Source organism: Cucurbita maxima, unplaced genomic scaffold, assembly GCF_002738345.1.
Source record: "Cucurbita maxima cultivar Rimu unplaced genomic scaffold, Cmax_1.0 Cma_Scf00023, whole genome shotgun sequence".
NCBI classification, from domain to species: domain Eukaryota; kingdom Viridiplantae; phylum Streptophyta; class Magnoliopsida; order Cucurbitales; family Cucurbitaceae; genus Cucurbita; species Cucurbita maxima.
In genome coordinates, this window is record NW_019272039.1 from 2,950,647 (window position 1) to 2,975,709 (window position 25,063).

Below are 25,063 nucleotides of genomic sequence, written 5' to 3' on the forward strand. Positions count from 1 at the left end.
TTTTTTTTTTTTTTTCCTTTTCCAGGTATTTTTTTATTTTTATTAGGATTTTTTTTTTCATGTTTAAAATTTTGTATAAGTAATTTTAAAAAAATGGATAAATAAATAAAAAGAAAGTAATATGATTAAGTAATTTAAACGAACTGTTTTGATTTCTGAATGAATTTTACATAAAAATTATTTAAATTAGATTCTAAAATGGATCCAAATCAGGCAAGACTAGTTTAGAAAGTTACAAGCTTAGTGGAAAAGCATTCCTAATGGATTTACATCCAAATATTGGCTAGTGATAAAGCACCCTTCTCGTCTGACTGAGTTCATACTGTTGACATAACATCAAATACTGGAGGATCAGTTGTTGTCTGTTGATGCTTAGGGTTCAGCTCTTGCTCATCTTCTTAGTTCTTGATATTATAGGCACAGCAACCATCAGCTACCTCCTAAAACAAGATGTCATAAATTTAACTATCCAGTAATTGTGGAGTACACAGTAATTAAAGGGAAATTACAATGAAGTAATTGATCCATGTCATCTGCTAATGTAACCCAATAGTTGGAAACTAAAAATCCAAGTGGCAGGGATGAGTAAGTACTGGGATCAACGACATTACTTGAACATGATATAATCTATAGGTTGTACAATTGTGTTCTTCAGTTCTAAAAAGTATTGAGTTGAATGATATAATACATGATTCACGAGCTAACCCAAAAGATCAAAATTACAAGCAGTAAATCTTTTATCCAATACATCTAGATGGAAAATTTTAAGTATGAAACAATCAAATTGAAACCTTAGTTGAAAATTGCCTGGCCTTTTTACTTTTTTTTTTTTCTTTTAATGAGTTTTATTGCATTTCCATCATCTATTTGCAAATCAGGAAAATATTCTACACAGGTACCTGATGTAACGTTATTGTGGCATGAAAATTTATACGCCCCCTCAACAGCAGCGACATCCAGGGTTTATGTCACGGACGGTCACACATACTTCAAGATTAGTGGACTTCTTCAACATTACTATGCACATGCTTTCTGAAGAGGCTAAGCAGTGCCTGAGCCTGCAATGACAAGTTTAATTTTGAATTAATAATACTTTTCAAAGTTGAAATTATAGGAGAACAGAACCTATGACAGTGAGTACCTTATCCTTGGCCCTCGTAGTTCCAGATTGAGACAACGCCACTAAGGGTGGGATAACTCCTTCTTGGATAGCCATGATGCAAAATTTATTAGAGGATGAGCAGATCCGTAGTAGTGCAGCTGCTGCATTCTCTTTTCCTCTAGCAGAACCCAATTCAATAGCCTCGACCAACACAGGGATCCCACCCCCTCTACCAATTTCAACCTTCCCCTCCTGGATTGTAGAAAGATTTGCTAGAACAGCAACTGTCTTGTCAACCATTCCAATTGATGGATCCATCAACTCCACAAGATGCTGTACAGCTCCAGCTTGCACAATCTTGACCTTGTTCTCTGGAAGCATAGACAGATAAAACAATGCAGTTGTTGCATCTTTCCTTCCCCTAGGAGTCCCATTCCCTAGTAGTTCAACCAGAGGCCCAATGGCCTCAGACCTCCCAATCTTTACCCTGTTTTCCTCCACCATAGCAAGGCTAAAGAAAGTGGCAGCTGCGTTCTCCTTAGCTTCAGGGGTTCCTGTACCAAGGACGTGAATTAGAGGTTCAATTACATTGGCCTCAGCAATGGCAATTCTGTTGTCTTCATAGATTGATAGGTTGAGAAGTGTTGTAACAGCATGCTCTTGAATTATTGCATCTGTAGAATATAGCAATTTAACCAAAAAGCTGATTGCTCCATGTTCTGTAATCATAATCCGGTTATCAGTATTAAGTTTCGCAAGACTTCGGAGTTCAGCTATTGCAGCTCTAATAGTTTCAAGTGAATTGCTATTCAAGTTCTCGACCAACTTCTGAACTCTGGCTTCAGCACTTACCAAATCAGATCTGGGCTCAATCTCAGAAGAACAAACAACTTCAGGAAGTTTCTGTGGCTGTTGTCCAACTATACCACCTTTTCTTTCCACAGACAATCTGAGTGGAAATTGGGGTTCGACTTGTGAGAAGGATGGAGTCACAGAAACTGATGGCTCAGATCTTACTTTCTCAGAAGTATCCCTGGTGGAACTCAATCGTCCAATTGATAACACAGGTGAAGCGGTGTCAGTTGTCTCTATAGATATAACTTGTGCAAAAGTAGGATTAGCATTGGAGTCAGAGAAAACACCATCATGAACTTGAGATTTTTCATTGGACATGCAATTGGGACGATCTTCTGAGCTTGTGATTGGCAACCCCCCATACAAACTTGAAATTTGTGCCTTTCTGCTGAAATTTGATATTATATGAGTGTTTACTATTGGAACTGGGCTGCAGCTTCGGGAGTTTTCTACTGTAATTATATGCTCATGCCTGTGAGTTCTGAGATGCATTTCATCAACATGTTCAGATTCTCCTGTACTTTGAATTCGTTCATCATTCTCTTTCAACTTTTCAAGAGTCATAATTTCCATTAGAACCTGCTGGTTTAACTTCGAGCTTAGTTTGTCTAGAATTTTCACCAACAACTTTGTATTTGGTCCAACACTCTCTTATTGATCCTTCAGCACACATTTAATTATGGTGAATAGTTGCACATGCACATGCCTCCCTATTCTGGGAAAATTACTGCAATCCATTAAAACGAGGTGAGGAGTCATAGGTTGAAATCATTTCTCACTAGAAATTCAATATAAAGATGCATAACCAACTACATGCATTCCAAGCCGGCATAATGAGATTTGATAGTCATCAACGGATGGTTCTCGCCAGAATAAAGCAAAATAAGTAGGAAATGGACCAGAAAATACGTGCAACAAACTCAATTAGTAATTACAAAATAAAAGGTAAAAAAAATGAAATTCCTCACAGCCTCGAGAGATGTTGAGCCGACTACAAACAGAAAGTTGTTCGTACGTAGACCCTAGCCGCAGGAACAAGTCCCTGTTTAATCTAAAGACCTTGAACACTAACGATTCTCTATGCAAAACCTAGAGAAATGAAAGAGAGAGCAGTTTTCAGAAGCAAGCATCGCTAACTAAGACTTCATAAGAAGTGTATTCCAATTTAATTATACGTGCCAACTGCGATTCATGCCTCAGATCCCCTTTCTTCTTCTTTACAAGAGAACTACGGTTCCATCTACAACAACACCAAAGTTTACGAGGAAACACAATTTTGGATATTCGATTCAATCAGAAGCATCATAGGAAACAACAGTACAAATAATCCGAAACTCGAGGATAAGACAAGAAAGGCGTAGGATGAACCAATTCCAAAGGAATGAAAGAAAACAACCAATCAAATGGGAAAAAAAAACCAAAACTACGAGGAAGGAGAAGAGAAAATTACCTGGAATACGATAGAAAAGCTAAGCGCGTCTAGTAGCCGCCATCATGGAGTTGGCGCAGAGTGCAGATCATGAAGCGCAAGAATTCAGCTTCTTCCTTCCCGTGCGACTAAATGGATTGGTTATGCTTTTCAATTCCCTGGTCTCGCAGGAAATAAGGAATCAGGAAAACTATGAATCGTTTGAGAAACTTTTAGACGATTCTGAATTTGAGTTGTTTTCGACGTCGAGAAATGTGATTAGGCCTCCTGGAAGATTTACCCTTGTCTCGCAAGAGGAGCATCGTTGACGGTATTTTCAACGCGTTCATACTCCGTGTAAATGAGGGGGATGGTTTGCACTAAATCGCATACCCTTCGGCTTTATTAGGTCCACACCAAGTCAAACGCTCAACAGCTCCCTTATCTACCCTTCGCGCTCCCGCCACGCGTCCATACAACTGAACGATCTGGCAACAGCCCATTTACGTTTCCATTTCCAATTCTTTTTCCTATTTTCCTTTCAAAACAACTTATAAAAAAACAAGGGACTTTTATTTGTTATTTTTAAAATTTAATATATAAAATATAATATTAGAGACCAACTTAATATTTGACAAATATTAATATACTTTTTCTTAAATAACAATCCATAAATCTCTCATCAGATGAGGCCCATTATAGTCGTGGGCTGTCGTGGGCTGGGCCCAGCTTGATCCAAAAAAACCATTCTATTTGTGCGGTAATATTTTCTGTTTATTTCTTCTATTTTTATAAATGTTTTCAAATATATTTAATTTAACTACTTCATTATGCCTCGTATAGATTCAAACGTGTTACTAATATTTCTATGAGCGTGTAAATACACATTTAATTTTTATTAGACCATAGCTACAAACAATTGCATTGATCCTTCTTTGTTCAATGTAATAAAGTTTTTGAAAAAAAAAAAGGGTTTGCAAATTAAGAATGAACTAAATTTAAGAGTGTTCGTATGATAAGATAATTCAACCAATCGGAATTACCCAACTCAAACCATAAATGTTAGGTTATATTTTTTTCGAGTTGGGTTGGATTAAACTTTTGGAAAACTGAAAATTCAATTCGGTTGACTTTCTTTTGTGAGGTAACCAAAAAATAAAGTTACAGCCCAACACAAACCTACCTTACTTAAAAAAATATATTATAATATTTTAACCTTGTAACAAGTGTTGATGATGCGTTTTGACTTATAAACGTTCGATATTTGAACTTTATGGTATTTTAATTATCTACGTGTATTGTGAATAAATATGGTTTTTTTAATAATTAAAAAAACAACCCAACAACAGAACCCAAAACCTAACCTGAAGAATAGATGTTGAGAACAGGGTTCAAAATTTTATTTGAGTTGTTCAGATCACCGAATCATCTAATCCAAAATTTGAAGTTGGTCCAAAATCTTTAACCAAAACGAACCCAAGTGTGTAAACTAGCATTAATTTTACCCAACTGCAACTGTGTATATGACGTAAATGGTAATTAAAGATAGCATTAATTTTACGTGTAAATTCCCTATATGACTTCAATGGTAATTAAAGATAACATTAATTTTACCAAACTGAGTAAACTCCTATATGACTTAAATGGTAATTAAGGATAGCATTAATTTTATCACATGCATATTTAATTTTATAATTAAAATTAGTGAAATTTAAACTTGCTACAATTGATTCACTAAACAAATTACGGATGTAATTTCCTTAATTTACTACGGTGAATAATACATTTGATTCCTTATATGGTTCCCAATAATTGTTTTAAGAAATAAAAAATTAAAAAATAAAAAAGAAAGAAAAAGTTATTATTTTATTTTTATAGGAACAAACTATTTAAAACACTCTAATTTCAACAACTTTTATTTTTTACTCTCAAAAGAAACCCAAAGGCAACCATCAAGAAGTAATTTATCTTTTTTTTTTTTTTTAATTTTGCTTTATTGCCACTCAACGGCGTCACTCCGGTGTCCAGTGCGGCTTTGACGGGCTGAAGTGCACTGAAATTACCCTACGGTCAAGGAGTTGAAGAATGGGTGCGAAAGTTACGCACCGTGGCGTTTTGTACTGATTGATTGACGCACCCCTTGAGATCGCGTAGTCCATGAGCTCTTCAAACGTCCCGTTTTTGACCACCCTGATTTCCAGGGGTCCAATTGAGTTAAAGGAGACTCGGCTTTGGATGTACACCGAATTCAGGCTCTCTTCGATGGTGAGGCAGCACTGATTTAGAATCTCCTCCGGAGGGGAATTCGCAGCGTCTTTAACATGAAGCTCCCAATATATGACGTAATGTCCGGGGATTGTTTTGGTATATGCGTAGCTAGTGTATTCCACTACGCTGGTCTCGAACCTCCGCAAAAGAACTGAAGCGTTTTCCACTGCCTGTTGGAGCTCAGCCTCGTCGGTGTTGTCAACATCAATGCACAACATGGCGTTCTTTCGCTTTACGAATAGGAACTGTGGGGCCATGTTGTGGAACCCCGTGACCTGGAGAACGTCACCGACTCGGTAACGGTAGAGTCCAGCGTAGGTAGTGATTACTAGCTCGTACTTTTTCCCGATTTCCACGTCAGCAAGGTCGACAAGTCGAGGTGGGGAGTTTGGGGAGAGAATTGGAGAGGACGACGTGTCGTATGGGAGGAATTCGAAGTAGGCCATGTTGGGTAGGATGGTGTAGGCTATTTCCGTGGGCTTGCACATTGGGCTCAAATTAACCCCGAAAGAGCACTCCGAGGAAGCGTACGCGGTGCTAACCATGGGTAAACTCCCGCTGTAAAATTCCAGCATGGGAATGTACTGACCCATGGCTCCGCTCACAATCACGTCCAGGTATTTAGTGTTGGGCCAAATTCTTGTGACGATCCCTTCCCAGTCCTCCGTGGAACACTCCTTGGAAACGAATTGGGCCAGCTCCGTGTTTGGGCCTGTTAGGTATTTGGTGATTATACATTCACGGAGAGAAGAGTCTGTGATTTTAGGGTTTAGAGTTCCGGTGGAGATGTCGTGTGACAGTTGTTTCCAGTTGAGCTGGAGAAAGCGGATGACGCGGAGGAGGGTGGAGGCGAAGATAGCTCCGACACGGAGGACTTGGCGGCGCATTAAGAGGCCACATAGCATTTGTGTGTACATGCTTTGGAAGGAATCAGCGCAAAGAATGGCCTCAATTGGGCTCGTGTAATCATTGAAAGGGTCGTATGGTCTAGTCTTGTAGAGGTCGCTCTTGTAGCAGCTGGTGAGCACTGGACGAGCCACCAACCCTCCTGGGGTCTTGGTTTCGGCATGTACGAATAAAAAGTAGAGCCCTTTCCCTTTGTCCAACCCCGGCACGTACCTGATATTTTTGTCGATTATCAAAAAAAAAAAAAAAAAAAAAAAAAAAAAAAAAAAAAAAAAAAAAAAAAAAAAGTAAATTATATTCTAAAATAAATATTTGACTCAAATATAATAATATTATTGTTACAAATTGATGATGGGCATTTGAAGGCTGAAAATCAAGAGACGACGCTCCATTTCTTCTTCAATTGTGGGGATCAGTTTTGGCTTCCCAGCCGATGTCCCAGAACTGCCAATTGGACGTTCAAAATGAATACCCCATTTATGAATCTAAAAGATTCAACAAAGAAAAATAAAGTAAAGTTAACTTCACCTGGTAAGAAGCTCAGAAATGGGATGGGATGAAAAAATAGGGGAGCGATCACCATTAGCGACACGTTCGATGTCGGGCTGGAGATCCTCGTAAGTGACCACCGGAACTTTGGACTTGAAGGTGTCGCGGTTGGTGGCTCCATTGAGCTGGAAGCGGTTGAGATACTCGGTGTGAGCGTTCCTGGTCAGAATCTCAGCCAGCACCCTTTCCTGAACCGAGTCAGTATTTTTAGTGATGTCCTCTATGAAACGGAGTTTGGCATCCATCTGGGAAGCCGGCGGGCCGAGAGGAGATGAAAGCTGAGAATTAACGGCCATTACAACCAAAGCGAGAATTCAAAGAAAGATAGAGGGTTTGGTTATAAGTATCAAGTTAAATTCTCCAAACTGCGTGGTAGTTTAATATATATATATATATAGATAGATGTAATTAACCTTAAAATTTGTTGGCCATAGGAATAATATTCTGCCATAAATATATATATATATATATATATATATATATATATATATATATATATATATATATATATATATATATTTACATAATAATTTTCTGTCCATTTCTTATGATATAAAAAAAATTTATAAACACTAAGGTCTTTCTTTCTTTTTCTTACCTCTTATATACGTCAAGTTATAAATAGGAATATTTTACCTACTAATTAATGTTTATTTAATAAAGATGAAAGAGTCTTTTAAAAGAAATTAATATCTCAACTAACTGTCATTGACTTTAAATTTATGAAATTAATAGTGAAAACTATTTACACATGGATCATTTTAGGATATTTTATCTTCATTAACATATTTATTACAAAAAGATGTCATTCAACTTAAAATTGCTCAAAGCTAAAGAGAATTAGTTTTGAAGTTCTTATGATTGAGTCATCATTACAACTTATTAATAAAATACTAACTATTCATTCGTATATTTTTCCTTTTACTCTCAATTTTTATAAAACTACCTTGATAAAAAACTACATTGATAAACTATCTAATAGGATCTATTTAATTACCAAACCCTAAACCCTATAAGTAATACTCTCTCCACCCAACCAAAAACTATTTAAAAATTTTAACTTTACTCATTTAAATTTTAATATTTGAGAATGAAAATTGATTATTTGAATAAATAGAACCATCCATATTTTAGGCACAACTACTGTTTTTAGAACCTATTAGTACGTTCTCAGCATTTATATTTTGGACAAAAAAAAAAAAGATATAATTTATTACGTTATAAATAAGTGGTATAGATGAGGCCCATTACAAGGAATACAAGCCCAATGTTTGTGGTTTGATGGACCTGTGGTCTGAGATCCGTACGAGCCTGTGCAATATATTAGGCCCATTTAATAGTACCATTTTAAGTTCACTGATTATTCAATTAAGTTCAAAAATAATTTCTCAATGAGTTAAATGTGGAAATGACCAAACGTGTAGTAAAATTTAATGAATTATTATCAGATACCAATTACAGAAAATGTAATTATGAAAGAATACAAATGTAATTACAATGGCCAACAAATTTGTGAAGAGTTAGTACTTATTATTTTTTTAATAGTTAATCCCTCGTTTTTTTCAGTTCAATAGAGTAGTACGACCAACAAGATTGTGAAGAACCTGCTAATGAAGTTGAATTCATAAAATCACTAGAGGTAAAATTGTTACAAGGGATTAAAAAACAATAAAAAGTTTAAGAATTTCTAACCGCAGTTACAAATGATGTACACAAGGTTTAAAACATTGTGAAGGTATTGTTGTCAATGGAGTGACCAGTTACATCGAACAGTATAAATTGACAAGCAGAGTTAAGTCTAAGGTCTAGGTTAGAGAACATCGCAGATAGTAATAAAAAAGTACACATATATATATATATGAAGCTGATCCTATTGGAACTTCTCAAAATCTCACTTTCTGAAATCTAAGACACAAACAGTGTTGTTGGCAAAACAGGCAGCGATTTTATCACCTTCTTTGTTCCAACAAACTTCAAAAATACCCCCGTTTCCGGTGTATGTTTTAACAATCTTGCCGCTCTTCAGTGACCATATGTGCATTGATTTATCAAGAGATCCGCTGGCCAAGTACTCACCATTTGGGCTGAATGCCACAGAATATACAGGTTCCCTGGTGATTCAACAAATTGAATTAGTAACACAAATCTAAATTACCCGAAGAATAGGTAAAACTTATGCATGTTTGATGCTACAATCAAGAATAGTACCTATGTCCATTTAAACTGTTGATGAGTTTCCCTTGTTCTACATCCCACAGCTTCACTGTCGAATCAAATGATGCACTATAAAACAAGCAAAACCATATTAGGTCAGGCACATGAACAGATTAACATTGGTTAAACAAGAGAACATTCACACAACAGCTAATTACCTGGCCAACACTAACTGCTGGTTTGGATTGTTGGTACCCGGTCCAGTGGGGCTCCATCTTATGGTGTATATCTCCTGAACAAAAGATCCTGACATTATATTCTAATCGGAAGACATAAAAATTACAAAATTCAAGCACATGATATTGGATCACTAGTAGTACCTTGGAGTGTTCTTTCAGATCATAAACATACTTGTCCTGCTTCATACTCCATATCTGCATCAAACTTTCTGGTGAACACAATTGGGAAAAAAAATTCCAGGACAACAAAATACAAGCAGAATGTAACGAACAAGTGGCATGTATAACACACCTTTTCTTGCTTTGTTCTTCATTTCAAAAATAAAAGTAAAGACAGTAAATTCAACTAAAAAATTAGGTGCAAATGAGCCACAAAACTGGGCAATACAAATAACCTTAGCTGTGATATCATCAGAACACGAAGCCAACAATGATCCCGTGGGATCCCATTTGACACAGTTCACTTCACCCTGCAAAGTTGAAAAACAAAAATTAGCTAGAACGAGAGACTTTAGTCATCCCCCAAGAAAAGGTAGCCAACATACTTCCAAAACTTGAAATACAACTAGAAAAAACACTGAACTCAATAATGAATTTAGACCCAAGTCAATCAGATTCAAAACTCACTATTCAAGTATATAAACAACCAGCAATACCAAGCCTTTTAAATAGGGAAGCGGGGAAAAAAGGAACCTGATGTCCTGCAAAAGTTTTAATAGGACGAGTCTCTCCAATTTTGCAGACAAATATCATATTGTCCGTGGAACTTGTCGCAAATGATACATTATTGCGCCAATCCACATCAAGCGTTGGACCTAAATGTAAAAACAGCATCATTATGGACAACTTTTTGCAAGCATTCTTTTTCCTTGAAAAATATTCAATATATTGTATACAACCTGAATGAAATTCAAACTGCTGCTTCCATTCCTCTGCCTTCACATCCCAAACAATAGCAGTTTTGTCACAGCTTCCGGTGAGAAGATAATCGCCTTTCTTGTTCCACTTTAGAGAAAATATGGGTCCTTTGTGCTTACTTAATGTGCTCCTTAACTCGCCTAGAGCATATGTATACAACCATAACAGAAGGCACAGATAACTCAGTGCAATAAAGTTCAATAAAGGTTTTTTTTTTTTTTTTTAAGTTATTCCTAATAGATGTGTTGCATCAAGGCGCGTCTTAATTCTTATTTCCTTCCCCTATCAAAACATCTTCTGTGTGTATTCAAAATGTTTAGAAGTGTTAGGCAGGAAAACCCTCTTACAGGTAGCAGTGGATAGTTCCTTAATTAATTAGTTCAAATAGTGATCAAGGTCGTGATTGAGGGTTACTAGGTCAGGAACAACTACCAAGAATATTAGGCTTTTCTTTAACTAGCTACTGATACTGTCTTTTTCTTCATTTTGTTAATGATGATGCCTTTTGCTCTTTGAATAATTAGATAGATGAAGGATCTGTCTATGAAATAGTTGCATATCTTGGCAAATACTTTTGGACGATATGTGAAGGATATTTCTGTGAAATTATTGAAGCCTCTAATAGGCAAGTTAGCCATCCACATACTACGTGTTAAAGGGATCTTATAATATAACGGACTCAGCAGAGGAAATGTAGGAAACTGTATTCATATCAAAAGAATGTACAAAGGGTAGCAGCCTTCCAACCTCTCCATTCCCAAAACTTCCTCAATCCCCTATATCTAAGCTTATATTACAACCTATATTCTACATCAGAACATCCTTCTGTTTTCATCTCTGTTCCCTTTCTAATAGTACGTTGAGTTGTTATTAGCTGAAACTTAGGATCATCCAAGATCACATCTCTTTCCTACAAGTTGCAACTAGTCCACTGAAGGAATCGATGAAAGAAACTGCCTATGTCAAACTAGAGGGGGTGAGAAGTCTGCGGCTCTGCCATTTCCTTTTTGTGCTAAAAAAGAATTTCCTATTAGTTTTGATCGCAATTGACCATGTAAAATGTATTATATGCCAACAATTATCAAACACTTGAACGAGAGGGTTTAATCTTTACTATTTTCTTCTTAACATAAATTAGCCTATGAAGACTAGAATTAAAATACATAAATATAATCCATGGGTATTTGAATCAACTTATATGCACCTTAACTATTCCCATAAAGGAATGGTTCGACCCTACTACATTTTGGTGCTAAAGAAAATTGTAGGATATTATATACTAAGGGACAGTCACTGCCAGTTGAACTAATTTCCTTTCGGCATTTTATTATTTACATTTAACCCTTATTGACCACTAGGTCAACCAGAGTGGTTAACACCATAACATGCATATTAATAGTAAAGGAATAAAATTTAAATAAAAAACATCAAACTCAATTCTTCAAACATAAAGATTGTACAAACTAATTGATATTCAATTCTTTTACTTGCGACTCATTGAATCTTTTATACAAATATTGTGTTTTAGGATTTTTCAAACCTTTATTATAAGATACAAGGATCGGTTTTTGATTTCTTCAACTTCTTATGTGTATATAAGGACCCTTTCTTTCATCTTGTATTTTTAATATAAATGTCATAATTTAAAATACAAATAGTTTGATGCCTATTTATATAAATGTTCAAATGCTCTATTTAATTTTACTTTGTTAAAATATGTTTACGTCCTAATTTCTCAGAAAAAGGCATGATGATGCGTTTGTGCCATGGCCCATGTGATGTCCATGTTCGTAATTCTTGGCTTCCATGTATCTTAAGAATACTTCACCTCCAAAAGGTAAAAATCTAATCAGCTAATTTATCACAGAGCTTACCGTTGGTGTTCCAAATTCTAGCTTGTCCATCATATGAACCAGTAGCAAGCAGAGTCCCGTCTACCTACTTGACAGAAAAAAGCTACAGGGTTATGATTAGCATAATAAAGCCCCAAGTATTCACATCCAGCTGTTGATGCAAACCTAAATACATAATTGTGCACATTTTTACAAATTATTGAATTTAACAAATTCCTTTTATCAGCAACCCAGAAAAAAAAACTTTCGAATGCTACTGCAAATGAGTCTTCAACAAAAAATTCATCAACTTCTGTATCAACTAAATGTACTTCAAATTCTTCACCGCTCATATTAACATCAAAACAGCTTAAATAGATGCAATATCATAAACAATTGGAGACGAGATAGGATCCTTAGTGGCGGGAAAGCTAAAGATACCCTTGGTTAAAGTGACATTTAAACTTGGAAGAATGATCGTTGAAAGAGTAAAAGAGTAGTAGGCTGCGAAAGAGGTTGTTGTAACTTTGGAAAGGAAGTGAGCATCCAAACAGTCTTCTTTCAGAATGTCTGAATTAATCTCTGAATTTTCAAGGAGATCAGAGAAGTCTTTCTTTCGGGTATCATGTAGGCTTCAATAAGTCTATTTTTCATTTTAGAAACATGAATGCAGGTTTGGAAATGTAGAATGTTGTGCAACCTGAAGGCCATCTTAAAGAAAAGACCATTTGACTTCTACAACTGATCATGCAAAGGAATAGAATTCAACTCAACATCTTTGGCCACAAACTCCTCAAATGACAACCTGAAGCCTCCATCCATCATAACTTAATTTATTCGAATTTGTAAAATTAGAATTGACAAGTTCCCGTGATCAGAGTTGAAGGAATTAAAGGATATATATCCCAAAAATGAAGAGACAATTTTTCAAACTTCTCATTTGTTACCTCATTCTTAGTTGGAATGAAGCCACAAATATTTTTTCTAACTTCGAATATTGACCGGATCTCCAAAATGTTGACCAATTGCTTCAAAACAAGATCGTTTCCAATAAGGTAAAGGTAAAATTGTTCAAAGAAATCCAACCACCATTTCCCTCAATAAGCTTTGGATGAGTGTTCTTTTGGGACCATTTCACAATTTTCATGTGAAAATTTCCACTATGCCTCCACTTGCCATCTAACTCCAACTCGAAAAGTCAACGCTCAATTTCAACCATGCTTTGTCTGCCATGAAGGAATTAATAGAAATATTGGATTGAAAATAAACCTAGAAAGCATGGGCTAGCAATCTAAAAACCACCAAGATAAAATTGAAGTTCATTTTCGTGAAACTTCTGAGGAGTTAATTATTGTGGACTAACTCTAGTATTTCTCCTTCCTAAACATGATTTGAAAGATGAGTGCTGATTTTTCTGAACTTTTAAGAGAAAATCTCTTGCCATTTTTCAGAAAACTACTCAACTTTTCTTCTCAACACCAACGTGTATTTGTAGTTTCTTTGAAGGTGGCCAAACTACACAGATCTAAACTTGGCCAAACTGATAGTCACAGAGACATCCGTGACTTGCTAACAAAAAAAAAATGTGTGCACGCGATTTTGCAATAGTTCAATCAAAGAGTTACCAATACAAAATAGACGAGAGACGGGGAAATTTTCGGCTTGTTCTCATATCTTCAACAAAACCCACGTCATTAACATACCAAAAAAATAGAGGATAAGGATACAATAGCTCATCATCTCCATGGAAATGGCTAGGCAGCAGAGGAGAAAAAGGGGAGAAGTGAAAAGGATGGGCTAGGCAGCCGGAGGAAGAGAAACGGACAGGAAGTGACAAGGTGGGATGGAACTAAGGGGTGACAAAACCAGGAGGGAGGAAGTCGGCGTGTTGCAGATGGAACCGACGGGGAGTGGCAACCCATGGGGGACAATCGGACACATCAGCAGTGATCTAAGGTGACGGTAGGGCAGCTAGGGTTTTGCACGGGAAAGAGTTAGGAGGAAAGGCGCAGGTAAGTAGAAACTAAAAATTGCGTCAAACAACCATCTTATAATAAAAATCATATAAATATATGTGCAGATAGCATAGAAACGTCTTATCAAAAAATTTATTAGAGACGAGACATCATCCACTTTTCTTTTCTTTTTGTGGGTGGGGGAAGGGGTCCTCATTTGGATAGCCGAAACAATAAACAACACTTGCCTTCCAACTCCACCCACGGCAACCCAAAAAGAAAATAGCCTAACTGTGCAAACAAACACATATTCATACCCCTCAGCAGCACAAGAGAAAAGCCACGAAGGTGGTTTATTTCTTTTGAAGGCTGCAGCACACTTGGTGCAAAACATACGCACCATTAAAAGACTGAGGACAAAATGGGTCGATAAGAACCCCCCTCCATAGCACCAAATACAGTATTATTATTACTACAAAAATCAACTATAAATAAGCAAACACAGCCACTCACCCAAATCTCACAGAAGATATTGTAAAAGATAATAACTACAAAATGACATCCTATTATTAGCATCCTGTAGATGGTTCTAGAGGTGAGAATTCATAAATAGCAAACATGGTGTAAAGAATTTATTAAAATGTCCAAAAAAAAAAAACTCACATTCCAATCTAGTGTAGTAACGTCTTTGCTCTTCTCGTTAGTTCTACCCTTAACATGCTTCAACACCAACACGTTTAATGGACTACTTTGAGCTCCCGACCTACTGCTACTGTCTGCTATTGTCCAAATGCGGGCTGTTGAATCTCCAGAGCTGTAATTGAAGTAAGAATCTAAAAATGAATATAAGAATCTAAAAATGAATATATAAAGAATATAGAAGCCTCATGATCAAAAGACAACCATAATATACGATCCTGCTAATCTAGGAGGGAGACAAATCAGACTATACAAAAATTTCATATATACATTCTGATTATCCTTTTTTCAGTTACACTCAAGACATAGCACATTAAAATGAGGTACAAACTAGCGATAATTCAGGTAAAAAGTTGAGCATGAGATATCATTCCACAAAATCATTGCAACTAAATAAATGAATCCAGTAATACTTTCAAAACAAACATCCTGCTTCAATTATACAAAAGCATGAAAGTACACACAATATGTCATCCCTTGCAAGTCGCAATTTTTCACTACATAAAAGAAATCTGATTCACCGTACAAAATTTCAGGTGATGGTATAGAGGCTAAAGAATGTAGGATGATCAAAATAACAAGAGACATTAAAACATAAACCCAACATTTCAAAGGCAAAAACAATTCAAATATTTGTGTGTATCGGAAAAGAGGGACCTACCCTGATGCAAGAAGAGAACCTGTTGGATTCCATGCACAGGCACAAACCTAGATGTGGAAAGCAACAGATCGTCACATAGGCATACAGCTGGAATAGAAAAAATTGGGAATAAGGGAGAATATCAAACATCAAACAATTCTTTTGGGGGAAGAAAAGATTACAGAATAAATAAAGACTAACAAATTGTTCCCACCTCAGAAGTATGGCCTTGCAAAATTGTCACATCAGAACTAGAAATTTCACAGGACTGAGACGTTGAGGTTGTAGATATATCCATTGGTTCTGGTCCTACGAAATACAACAGTTGATACACAAGCTCAATCATCAAAAATTTTGTAGTGTCTGTCTGTGGAAAGAGCTCAGATCATTGGTGATGAAGGGAAACTACAACTTCATACGAACCCACAGATCAGTTATAACACCAACCAAACGTAGGAAACATACACAAGAACAAAATAACCAGTCTAGAAAAAGATATGTATTAGGTCAAACAGTTTAAAAGAAAAACAGATAGTATCTGAAAAACACAATAGAAGAAGAGGAAATGGTAAGACAAACATAGTATTAAAGCAAACACACTATTAGAACAACATATATTAGTAATTTCATGGATACAGACATGGACTAAAGAAAGACGCTGAAGGAAAAATACCTCCAAAAACTCCAGCCTCTCCTTGGTTCACATGCACCTTCTCATCTTGATCCATAACCATATCGGAATCCTCATGTTGCTTTTCTCTCTCCTTTTCCTTTTCTATTTTATCTCTATCCTTATCATGATCCTTATCCCTTTCCAGTCTTTCTTTCTCCCTTTCCAGTCTTTCTTTCTCCCTTTCAAGTCGTTCCTTCTCTCTTGCACGCCCACATTCAACTTCACTTTCACGTCGTTCCTTCTCTCTTGTACGTCCACGTTCACTTTCAAGTTCTTTATCCACATCTTTATCTTTCAGTAAACTCTTCCTTTTATCTTTGATTATTTGACGCAATTCATGGACATCTTTTGTAATAAGGTCCAGGGGCTGTAGGAATGAAAAATTTTCATCTAGATCTGTGTCATTCTGAAAAGATTAACACAAAAGTTGTCTCAGGTTGCAAGCCAGCATAATTCTTGACTAAATACAAGCATACAAAGTTAGGAGGGAAAAGAAGATTGATGTGCTACATTACTCAAGTTAGCTTCCATCTCCAAATACTGAAGCCCTTTCTGTACAACAGTAATGAGAGCAGCAGGTGGAACCAAATTTCCATCAATAGGACACTTATTAATGCCAGCTTCATAACCCAAAGCAAAGGCTGAATGTATAAAACCTAAAAAAGAAACAGACAACAAAAAGAAAATATTAGAATTTGCTTTCTTTGATATAAGATTTGGTTACAATTTCAAAATGAACAGATAATGAACTTTCAGAGAGAAACTAGCAATGGACTCGGGATTTTCCAAACATGTTTGCAATTATATAAAAAAACTTGTATTATTTAGAAGCAATTAATCTTCAGGATTGAGACCTACATACATTCATATTGTCAGTAGTTGATGAAAAGAAGAAACCTTATAGAAAAACTAGGCGCTGGTGTTTTTCCTTTAGGATAGATTTGAAGTATTTGGAGAGGCAGTTTATTGGAAGGGCGTCCTGTGTTTGCAATTATATAAAAAAACTTGTATTATTTAGAAGCAATTAATCTTCAGGATTGAGACCTACATACATTCATATTGTCAGTAGTTGATGAAAAGAAGAAACCTTATAGAAAAACTAGGCGCTGGTGTTTTTCCTTTAGGATAGATTTGAAGTATTTGGAGAGGCAGTTTATTGGAAAAGCGTCCTGGAGAAGATATTCTATACATGGAATATTCAACATTTTCCCAGTTTGAGAGCTATTTGGGGCACTTTTTCCATCACCATTCATTTTCAAAACCAGAGGATCCAGGTAAGACCCACAGCAGTGTATTGGCCACAAGGTATAGGTTACTAAATTAAAAACATTTTCCCAGTTTGAGAGTGGGTGACTAATGTTACTAAATTCTCTAAGGAAAAGCCTATCGAGGGAAGTTATCAAGTCTACTTAAATATTTGATGGTTTCTTTAAAGAGTGCGAGCCTTTAGACCCTCAGCCCTCACTTAGTGAGGATAGATTTAAATGGTCCAATTTGTGCTCAAATGCGGTGTGTCCGCTGTGTGGCAAGCTTGACAAATTTTTAACCTATAGAGGGTGGATGAATCTTTTTGAGGGGGCAAGGTAGGTGTTATATTCTATTCACTTCCGATCATTGGCCTAGAAACCTTTCAACAGAGGTGGTCAAGTTGAGTCCTTATCCTTTTAGATCCAAACATATTTGGTTCAGCACTTTGGGTTCAAGCACTCTTCCAATTGGGTGATCAACTAGAGAGGAAGGGAAACCAAGAAGGGCCTAGACTCTTGAGCCATCTAAGGTAAAACACCTGTAAATCATTATGAACACATCATACCACCTCCCAACATACATCTCTCAGTTCTCTTTTCGCTGAACTCTAATATGTCTTAGTTTGAAAGAAGGTCAGATTCTTATCTGTGGCTTGTGGCACTCGACAAAATAAACACCATCAATTTAATATAATTTTTTTTACTCGTTAAATCCCATCCATTCATACTTTGGTTCAGATCGTGTCAGATGTACAGTCAAGTATTCCATACGAGAGTTTACTCGGTTATCCACTGTCTAGGCTCAGTGCCTCGAAGTAATTCGTGTATGAAAATGAAATCAACATGTACTTAGTCTCTCATTTTTCCTTCCAACTGAACTTAAAGGGATGAAAAAACCATTGTCAGTAACGCTGGTTACCCAGATTATTTCCATTGTTCACACCAATGAAGCAAATAGGAAAGGACGCTAGGCTCGTAGCCGTAGTTAGTGCTTCACTCACGTATGCAAAGCCTCTGACCCCCTCTAAAACTCACATATTGACACTACATCAAAATACCGAAAAACCTAACAGAACCACACAAAGTATGCAGAACAAATAATAGAAGAAAGAACCAGAAAGCTCAAGTAAACCTAACCCTGCCAGAGCTGCATTGATCTACAAATTTTAACTGCGCGAAGACTAAATTTCTTGCCCTAGCTAGCTCGAAAACCAACCCTCGTAGAACATTTCTAAATAAGAGAACATCTGCTCAATATTTCCTTCTATAACAAAAGCTTGAATTCCAAACTTTCCCCCATCTATCTAAACAGAACAGAAGGCAGCAACCGAAGTAAAACAAAATTCCAAAAAACTTAAAAGGAGCTAGAAAGATGAAAACTACCTGATTCCTGAAGGTACCGGAAGACGAGGTAATTCAATTCGACTGAAGTGATGGACGTCATGGCAGCAGAAACGCCGGCTGTGAGGCCGGAAAGAGAGGCTAAACTATCATGCGAGCGAGCTCGAACAGATGAAATAGAGAGAATTTCAGTACGGGCACTTGGAAGGAAGAAAGAAACGGAAATCCTCTTTACGTTAACGGAGATGAAGAGCCGGTGAAGCTGCCGCTTTCAGCCTTTCGGGGTGCCGAATAAGTCGTAGAAAGCAGGGAACCGACGGCTTAGCGTTGCGTTAACGAGAACCGTCAATGACATTAACGCTGCGGCGTCGCTGTGCCCTGCTTAGATGACCATCCAATGGTATACAGCCATCTGGCGGTTCTCCTCATTTACTTTGTTGATCTGCCATTGACAGCTGTGGGAGCCCGTGACCGCAAAATTAATTTTTGTAATTTTTTCTTTTTACCCCAAAAATTACAATCCCCATCCTTATTCATAAAATTAGTACTCGTCACACTTTAGTCCACCATTTTTCATAATCATTTACTAAAAATAACCTAACCCAATATTTGATCGATTAATTTTTACATAAGTAAATGTTAAAAATAAAATATATACAACTAATGATAATAGTTGAAAATTTTAAAATTATTTTCTTTATTTTATTTTAGATTTAAGATGTTATCCAATTCGTTTGAAAAAATAAAAGTATAATTTAAACGAAGTGCAATTATTAATTTAGGCTTATAAAAATTAGAATTTAGTTAATAGAATGGAGTTAACCGTGGTTTGTGGCAGAATTTCAAAGCCCATCTACTCAGTTGGCCCATCGACTTAATTAACCCAGGTAGAAGAAATTTGAGAGGGTTATCGTATGCTCATAGCTCCAGCTTGTTTCTCAAATAAGCACGAACGTATGATGTTGCTGACTTGATCGCTCATTTGGTTCATCTTCGATTTTGATCTTCATTCATTATGATATTAATATTATTATGTCCGTAAAAAAAGTTTATTTAGTATTATTTTGAGACCTAAAATCATTGTTATTTGTATATGCCTAAAAATAATTGGAAGGATTTTTGTAAGGTTGAGGATGAGAGCTACACTTTGAATCAATTGATTATAGTAACTGATTACCATCCGTGAATGCATGAGAATTTGTTCTAATGTAATTTTTTGCGTCATTTTGTTTAATTTATGTTTGTGCACGTATGAGTGCAATCAATCTTGTTTCCATTTTCGATACCAAAAGATAGGATTTGAGACTCGATGAGACTAGCATGGTCGCAAGGTTTCAACGTGGCCACACTGATAGCAAATCGTATTGTGAATTGTCCTCACTCATCGAGGAATTTGAATAGTGGTTGATTGTGATAAAGTAGCAAATCGAATGGACAAAAACGGGCAAATAGTATATTAGTTTAGGGGTCAATGTAGCTAATTATCTTAATTTTATCTTTCAACAATAGTTATTTGTTATACTCATCTTAATTTTGCTTTTAACATACAAATAATTCACTTCAATTATATCTATCGATGTAACTATTTATCAAGAGACATAAATTTGATTGATACAATGTTAATTAGTATAAACTAAAATAGTTATTATACAAAACTACCTAAACTAAAATATACATTTTGGAAAGTTTCTAAATTTGGAAAACAAAAATCTCTACCATAAGAAAATTGCATGTACATAGCCCAAAAAATATAAAGCCAAGATTTGGCAAAATGAAATGGGCAAAGAATATGGTTCATGTTTGGTTTAATGCCCAGCACCCTTCCTGCTCGGTCCGGACACCAACGTAAACACTACGCCACCGCCGCCGCCTCCACTCTGGTGGATATCGGAATCGTTCGTCGGCGATGCTGCTGCTGTTTCCGGCTTCTCGGCAAGAGCAGAGCCATTATTGATACGGTGGGTGTGATTTGTTGAGGCAGATCGGAGCGGTCTGCCATCCACGAGAAGAACGAACCCTGTGGCGGCGATTAGCACCACGATTAGAAGTAAAGAGGAGCTCTTCACGTTGGCCATTCGCCGGGGATGTTAGATTCGGCGGGAGCCAAAAAAGAAAAAGAGGATTTGGTTTGGCATCTCTCTGTTTGCAGTGAATTAATTTCTGGTTCTTTATACTTTATATAAGGTTTTGGTGAATATTTTGATGGGTGGCCATGGACGGTGGAACAAGCTTTCTCCTGTGGGTCCCTTTTTTGGAGAGCGTATTTGACTATAAAGCCAATTTTCCAAATTTTAGCCGTGCAAAATTTTTCATTTTTTCATTTTCTTTTATTTTATTTTTCCTTTTTTTATTGGGTCAACTTTTATTTTTACCTGTTAAAATCTTATTTGATCCTATTTTTCTCTAAAGAATATTGCATTTGTTGAAAATTCGAATGTTTGACTAAAAAGTTAATATCTTCATATATACGTAACTCAAAGTTAGTTATTGAATATTATATTTTTATTCTTTAAATCTACATAAATTTTATTTTAGTTCCTGTTTGTCAGTTGAACTAATTAATATTTTAATTTAAATAATACTTTCAAATATTCAAATAAAAGAATACATTATTTAGATATTATTCATACCCTATGGAATTAGTTAGTGACACCAATTGACAAACGAGAACATTTAATTAAATTTGTTAATTAAAAATGACAGAAATAATCAATGCAATTGAGTTATTTAAAGAAATTCAAATTACAAATATGAATTTCTTATTAAAATTAATAAATAATCTATTTTCCTTTCCACTCATTCAAATATCTTCGGTTTCATCTAATTTGTTTGCCACCTCATTTTCTTTCGAAAAAAAGGGAAAGAGGAGAATTATCTTATTTAATGAACCCCTCTACTTGTTCCCGTTAAATCTCGTTCGTTTTGAAAATGGTTTTTATTTTTTCATTTGTTTTTTTGGTCGCTTTCTCCCATTATTACTAAAATTAGTTTAAAGCCATAAATAAATTTATTTATTAAAAAAAAAACTAATTCAAATTCATTAAAAGTTACTTTTTAAAACAATTTTATCCAAAACTAAATACTTATCTACAAAAATCTTTAATACTTTTCTTTGGAAATCAAATCTGGTCTAAAATTATATATTAAACTTTTATGTTTCAAAGGTATTACATTTTCATGGTTCCATTTTACCTTCAATGAACAAATGCATTTATTTTTGGATTTTTTTTAATTATTATTATTATTATTATTTATATAGTACAATGTTAGCCAAACACAAGGAAAATATAGTTTAAATATAGTTTTAAGTATGTCGGGATGGTTTTCAATCCAAATTTCTAACCATTTGAAGAGTAAATTTGAATTATAAAAAGATAAATAACATATTCAACTTCTTCATAATTATTTTTTCAAAATTTTAGCATGTTATTAGAAAATTTACATTATCAATACAACAAATAATTCTATATTATAAATAAATGATTATTCATTTATTATATGCGATCTATAGTTTATCGAATATTCTTATCTCTTTGCTATTTCTTTCTCGTACATTATATTCTAGTTGATATTAAATAAAATTAAACGATAAAAAAATATATATAAATAGTCAACATGTTAATATAGATTTGTTAACAAATATATATATATATATATATATATGAAAGCAGACCTAATTTTAAAAAATCAAATAATTATCTGATAAAGTTTTTTTTTTTTTTTTTTTTTTTAAAGATAGTTTTAAGATGACTCACAAATTTTATGTAGGATACGTAGACCGTACCTACAAAACTGGTTGTATTTTCCACGGTGGATTATCAAAACTCAACCATTGGGTCAAAAGACAATGAAGAAAATTTGACTCGTTCAATTAAAAATAAGAATAAAAAGGTAGTTGGTTTTGTAAAAGGAAAAGGGGAAAAAAAAAAAAAAAAAAAAAAACAAACAAGAAAGAATGGTAGCGAGGAGAAAGCAAGTTGATCCAAAAAGGGTGGTTCCCACGTGGTGGTTTGGAGGTATATCTCTTCCTCTCCTCTCCTGGTGAGTATTGGGAATCAATTTTAGTTCAATCCTTCCAAAGTCAATTTACTCCATATTCTAAATTGGTGGATGTCAATACAACTATTTTATTAAATTATTTAAATATCGATCAATTTGAATCGTTCCTTTTTTTATTGCTCGTGATTCACAGTAAAAGATTCCAATTTTCAATTCTAAATTTAATCTTGCTTGTTGGAAGAATCCTCCCAAAGAACTGGAGGGCTCACAATGAATGAATGAACGAATAGCCCTTCAATATAAAGTGCAGAACCCTTGTATTCTTAGATTTTTTATACGTTAAATTTTATATAATATTCCTATTTTTTTATTTTATTTTAATTTATTTTCCAAAAAACTAAAAATGGGGGAGATTGGGTTGTAATTGCAAATACAAAATCTTTTAAAAAAAATAATAAATAAAGTATTCTTTAAAATATTAATAAAAAATAATTATGTCAAGCTTCCTAAAATGCTTTAATACGGATAGTATTACTCACTAATAAACGCATGAGCTTCCACTAAATTAACTAATGTGAGCTCATTTCCAATAATTCTCAATAATCCTCCCTTGTAACGAAGTACACTACAAGCCTCTCCTGAAGCTTATGAAGCTCTCGAATAGCCTCTCCTTAATCGAGACTTGACTTATTTTTCTGGAGCTCTGATGACTTTTGTTTTTTATTTTTAAATAGAAGAAAAAAACATGAACATTAATAAAACAAGCCATATACATCTTGACCATACTATATCTTTTTCTCGTAACTCGAGCCATTGTTGAAACGGTTCATACCTTTCTGAAACTAAGAACGTTTTGGATGAGATCGGCGTCGAAGCTCTGGAGCTGGATGCGATTTCTACCGACAAATTACGGGTCCTCCATCATTTGACAACCCGACACCACGTTCTGCACTTTTCCAAAGGCCCATATTTTAATGGGCTTAAAGTGTTTAGTTCTGATTAGTGGGCTAAAATTTTAAAAATAAAAAAGGCCCATATCATGGGAGTTTATGTTAAATTTTAATTTTAAGTTGAATAATATTTTTTAATCATGGACGCCACACATTATTTAAAGATTGCATGGGTAGGTTCAATTTTTTTATGGCATAAATATTAAATTAAATATAAAATTTCAAAATTCGATTCCATTTAACAACTATTATATTTTTGTTAATGAATATTATAAATAAACATTCATCAATATGATTTTTGTTACAACTTCTACCCATACTTTAAAAAATCAAATAAATTTTAGACCCATTTTTTTAATTGAGTAAACATTTCGGTTCAATAAATTAATAAACGAAACAAGCATATTAAATCTAGATGTAGTTTTTTTTTTCTTTCATGTTGTTATAGAATTGTCGATCTTATTAGATTATTTATTTAAAAAAAAAAAAAAAATCGAAGTCAAATCCTACCAATTTTTTCCAAATGTCTTGCTTTCAACTTGGACTCGCAACCTCTATAATTTTTTTCTCATTCGACGCCGAAGAAAATGGAAACATAGAAACCTCTCACTTGACTTGCATGGCGAGGAACCTCCCTCGATCTTTCTAATTTAATCCCACACTCCTTTGTTGACAACTTTGAACGCTACCCAAAAGAAAACAAAAACACCCAATTTCTCCACCTCCCTCCTTGCTATAAATACCACTCAGCCTGCTGCCTCCTTATTTCACAACACATTGCATATTCACATACAAACTCTATCAATTCCCCCCCTCTCTCTCTAGTCTTGGTCTGTGGTCTTTCTATTATGAGGAGCGTGGAGAAGACTTTGATCGGCTTGATTCTGGTGGCTGCGCTGTTGGGCAATGGCGGTTTGGTTGCGACAGAAGCGAGGCCTTTGAATGCGATGGCCTCGGCGGCCATCGCTGAAGATTTCTTCGAGGGGCTTTCTCTGGGAGCCATCAAGCAGTCGGGGCCAAGCCCCGGTGGCGATGGCCACAAATTCGTCAACTTTGACACGTTGGGAGGTATTAAGGAGTCTGGCCCCTCTCCTGGCGATGGACACAGCCATATCACCTCCTCGCGCCCCTGACGTGAGGATGGACGGTGGAGATTGACGCAAGTTCCCGCCAAGTGTAGATCAAATAAACAACACAACTACACATAACTTTATATTTAGATATAGATTTCAATCTCGATAATTTTAGTAATTTTATCTTATTCGTGCATTTTTTTTTTTTTTTTTTTTTTTTTTTTTTTTTTTGTATCTTCGTTAATTTGTTTTTTT

General features: G+C 35.3%; 3 protein-coding genes across 5 annotated transcripts; all 3 read right to left on the reverse strand.

The window, feature by feature from the left end:
• Positions 1 to 130: 130 nt before the first annotated feature.
• On the reverse strand, positions 131 to 3,746 carry LOC111497103 (U-box domain-containing protein 4-like). Of its 2 annotated transcripts, none has more exons than XM_023147754.1 (4): positions 3,408 to 3,746; positions 1,142 to 2,684; positions 900 to 1,058; positions 131 to 433 (listed from the first exon to the last, which is right to left on the reverse strand). In XM_023147754.1, the coding sequence occupies exons 2-3, from the start codon at positions 2,528 to 2,530 to the stop codon at positions 996 to 998; spliced, it is 1,452 nt and encodes a 483-aa protein (XP_023003522.1). In that variant the 5' UTR covers positions 2,531 to 2,684; positions 3,408 to 3,746; the 3' UTR covers positions 131 to 433; positions 900 to 995. The 2 variants fall into 2 exon arrangements, with proteins under 2 accessions (XP_023003522.1, XP_023003521.1); XM_023147753.1 differs by having other exon boundaries at positions 131 to 440; positions 3,408 to 3,745.
• A 1,507-nt stretch (positions 3,747 to 5,253) lies between these two features.
• Positions 5,254 to 7,405, reverse strand: LOC111497055 (probable indole-3-acetic acid-amido synthetase GH3.1). Its single transcript, XM_023147677.1, has 3 exons — positions 7,068 to 7,405; positions 6,882 to 6,983; positions 5,254 to 6,752 (listed from the first exon to the last, which is right to left on the reverse strand). The coding sequence occupies exons 1-3, from the start codon at positions 7,382 to 7,384 to the stop codon at positions 5,378 to 5,380; spliced, it is 1,794 nt and encodes a 597-aa protein (XP_023003445.1). The 5' UTR covers positions 7,385 to 7,405; the 3' UTR covers positions 5,254 to 5,377.
• A 1,341-nt stretch (positions 7,406 to 8,746) lies between these two features.
• Positions 8,747 to 19,096, reverse strand: LOC111496930 (WD40 repeat-containing protein HOS15-like). Of its 2 annotated transcripts, none has more exons than XM_023147502.1 (14): positions 18,829 to 19,096; positions 16,709 to 16,854; positions 16,199 to 16,604; positions 15,740 to 15,834; positions 15,547 to 15,593; positions 14,850 to 15,000; positions 12,274 to 12,337; positions 10,381 to 10,539; positions 10,175 to 10,296; positions 9,877 to 9,951; positions 9,623 to 9,676; positions 9,461 to 9,534; positions 9,297 to 9,371; positions 8,747 to 9,199 (listed from the first exon to the last, which is right to left on the reverse strand). In XM_023147502.1, the coding sequence occupies exons 1-14, from the start codon at positions 18,887 to 18,889 to the stop codon at positions 8,980 to 8,982; spliced, it is 1,749 nt and encodes a 582-aa protein (XP_023003270.1). In that variant the 5' UTR covers positions 18,890 to 19,096; the 3' UTR covers positions 8,747 to 8,979. The 2 variants fall into 2 exon arrangements, with proteins under 2 accessions (XP_023003270.1, XP_023003271.1); XM_023147503.1 differs by lacking the exon at positions 18,829 to 19,096 and adding an exon at positions 18,583 to 18,685.
• Positions 19,097 to 25,063: the final 5,967 nt, after the last annotated feature.

Bases quoted from the DNA above. Each gene is read 5' to 3' on its own strand.
- LOC111497103 (XM_023147754.1), bottom strand. From the start codon at position 2,530: ATGGAAATTATGACTCTTGAAAAGTTGAAAGAGAATGATGAACGAATT. The intron at 1,059-1,141 runs GTACTCACTGTC...TTGTCATTGCAG, and splicing joins CTACGAGGGCCAAGGATAAG to GCTCAGGCACTGCTTAGCCT.
- LOC111497055 (XM_023147677.1), bottom strand. From the start codon at position 7,384: ATGGCCGTTAATTCTCAGCTTTCATCTCCTCTCGGCCCGCCGGCTTCC. The intron at 6,984-7,067 runs GTGAAGTTAACT...TCCAATTGGCAG, and splicing joins ATTTCTGAGCTTCTTACCAG to TTCTGGGACATCGGCTGGGA. The intron at 6,753-6,881 runs GTAACAATAATA...CAAAAATATCAG, and splicing joins CAAATGCCCATCATCAATTT to GTACGTGCCGGGGTTGGACA.
- LOC111496930 (XM_023147502.1), bottom strand. From the start codon at position 18,889: ATGACGTCCATCACTTCAGTCGAATTGAATTACCTCGTCTTCCGGTAC. The intron at 15,001-15,546 runs GTAGGTCCCTCT...CTTCAATTACAG, and splicing joins GGTTCTCTTCTTGCATCAGG to CTCTGGAGATTCAACAGCCC. The intron at 12,338-14,849 runs GTGAGTTTTTTT...TCTGTCAAGTAG, and splicing joins TTACTACACTAGATTGGAAT to GTAGACGGGACTCTGCTTGC.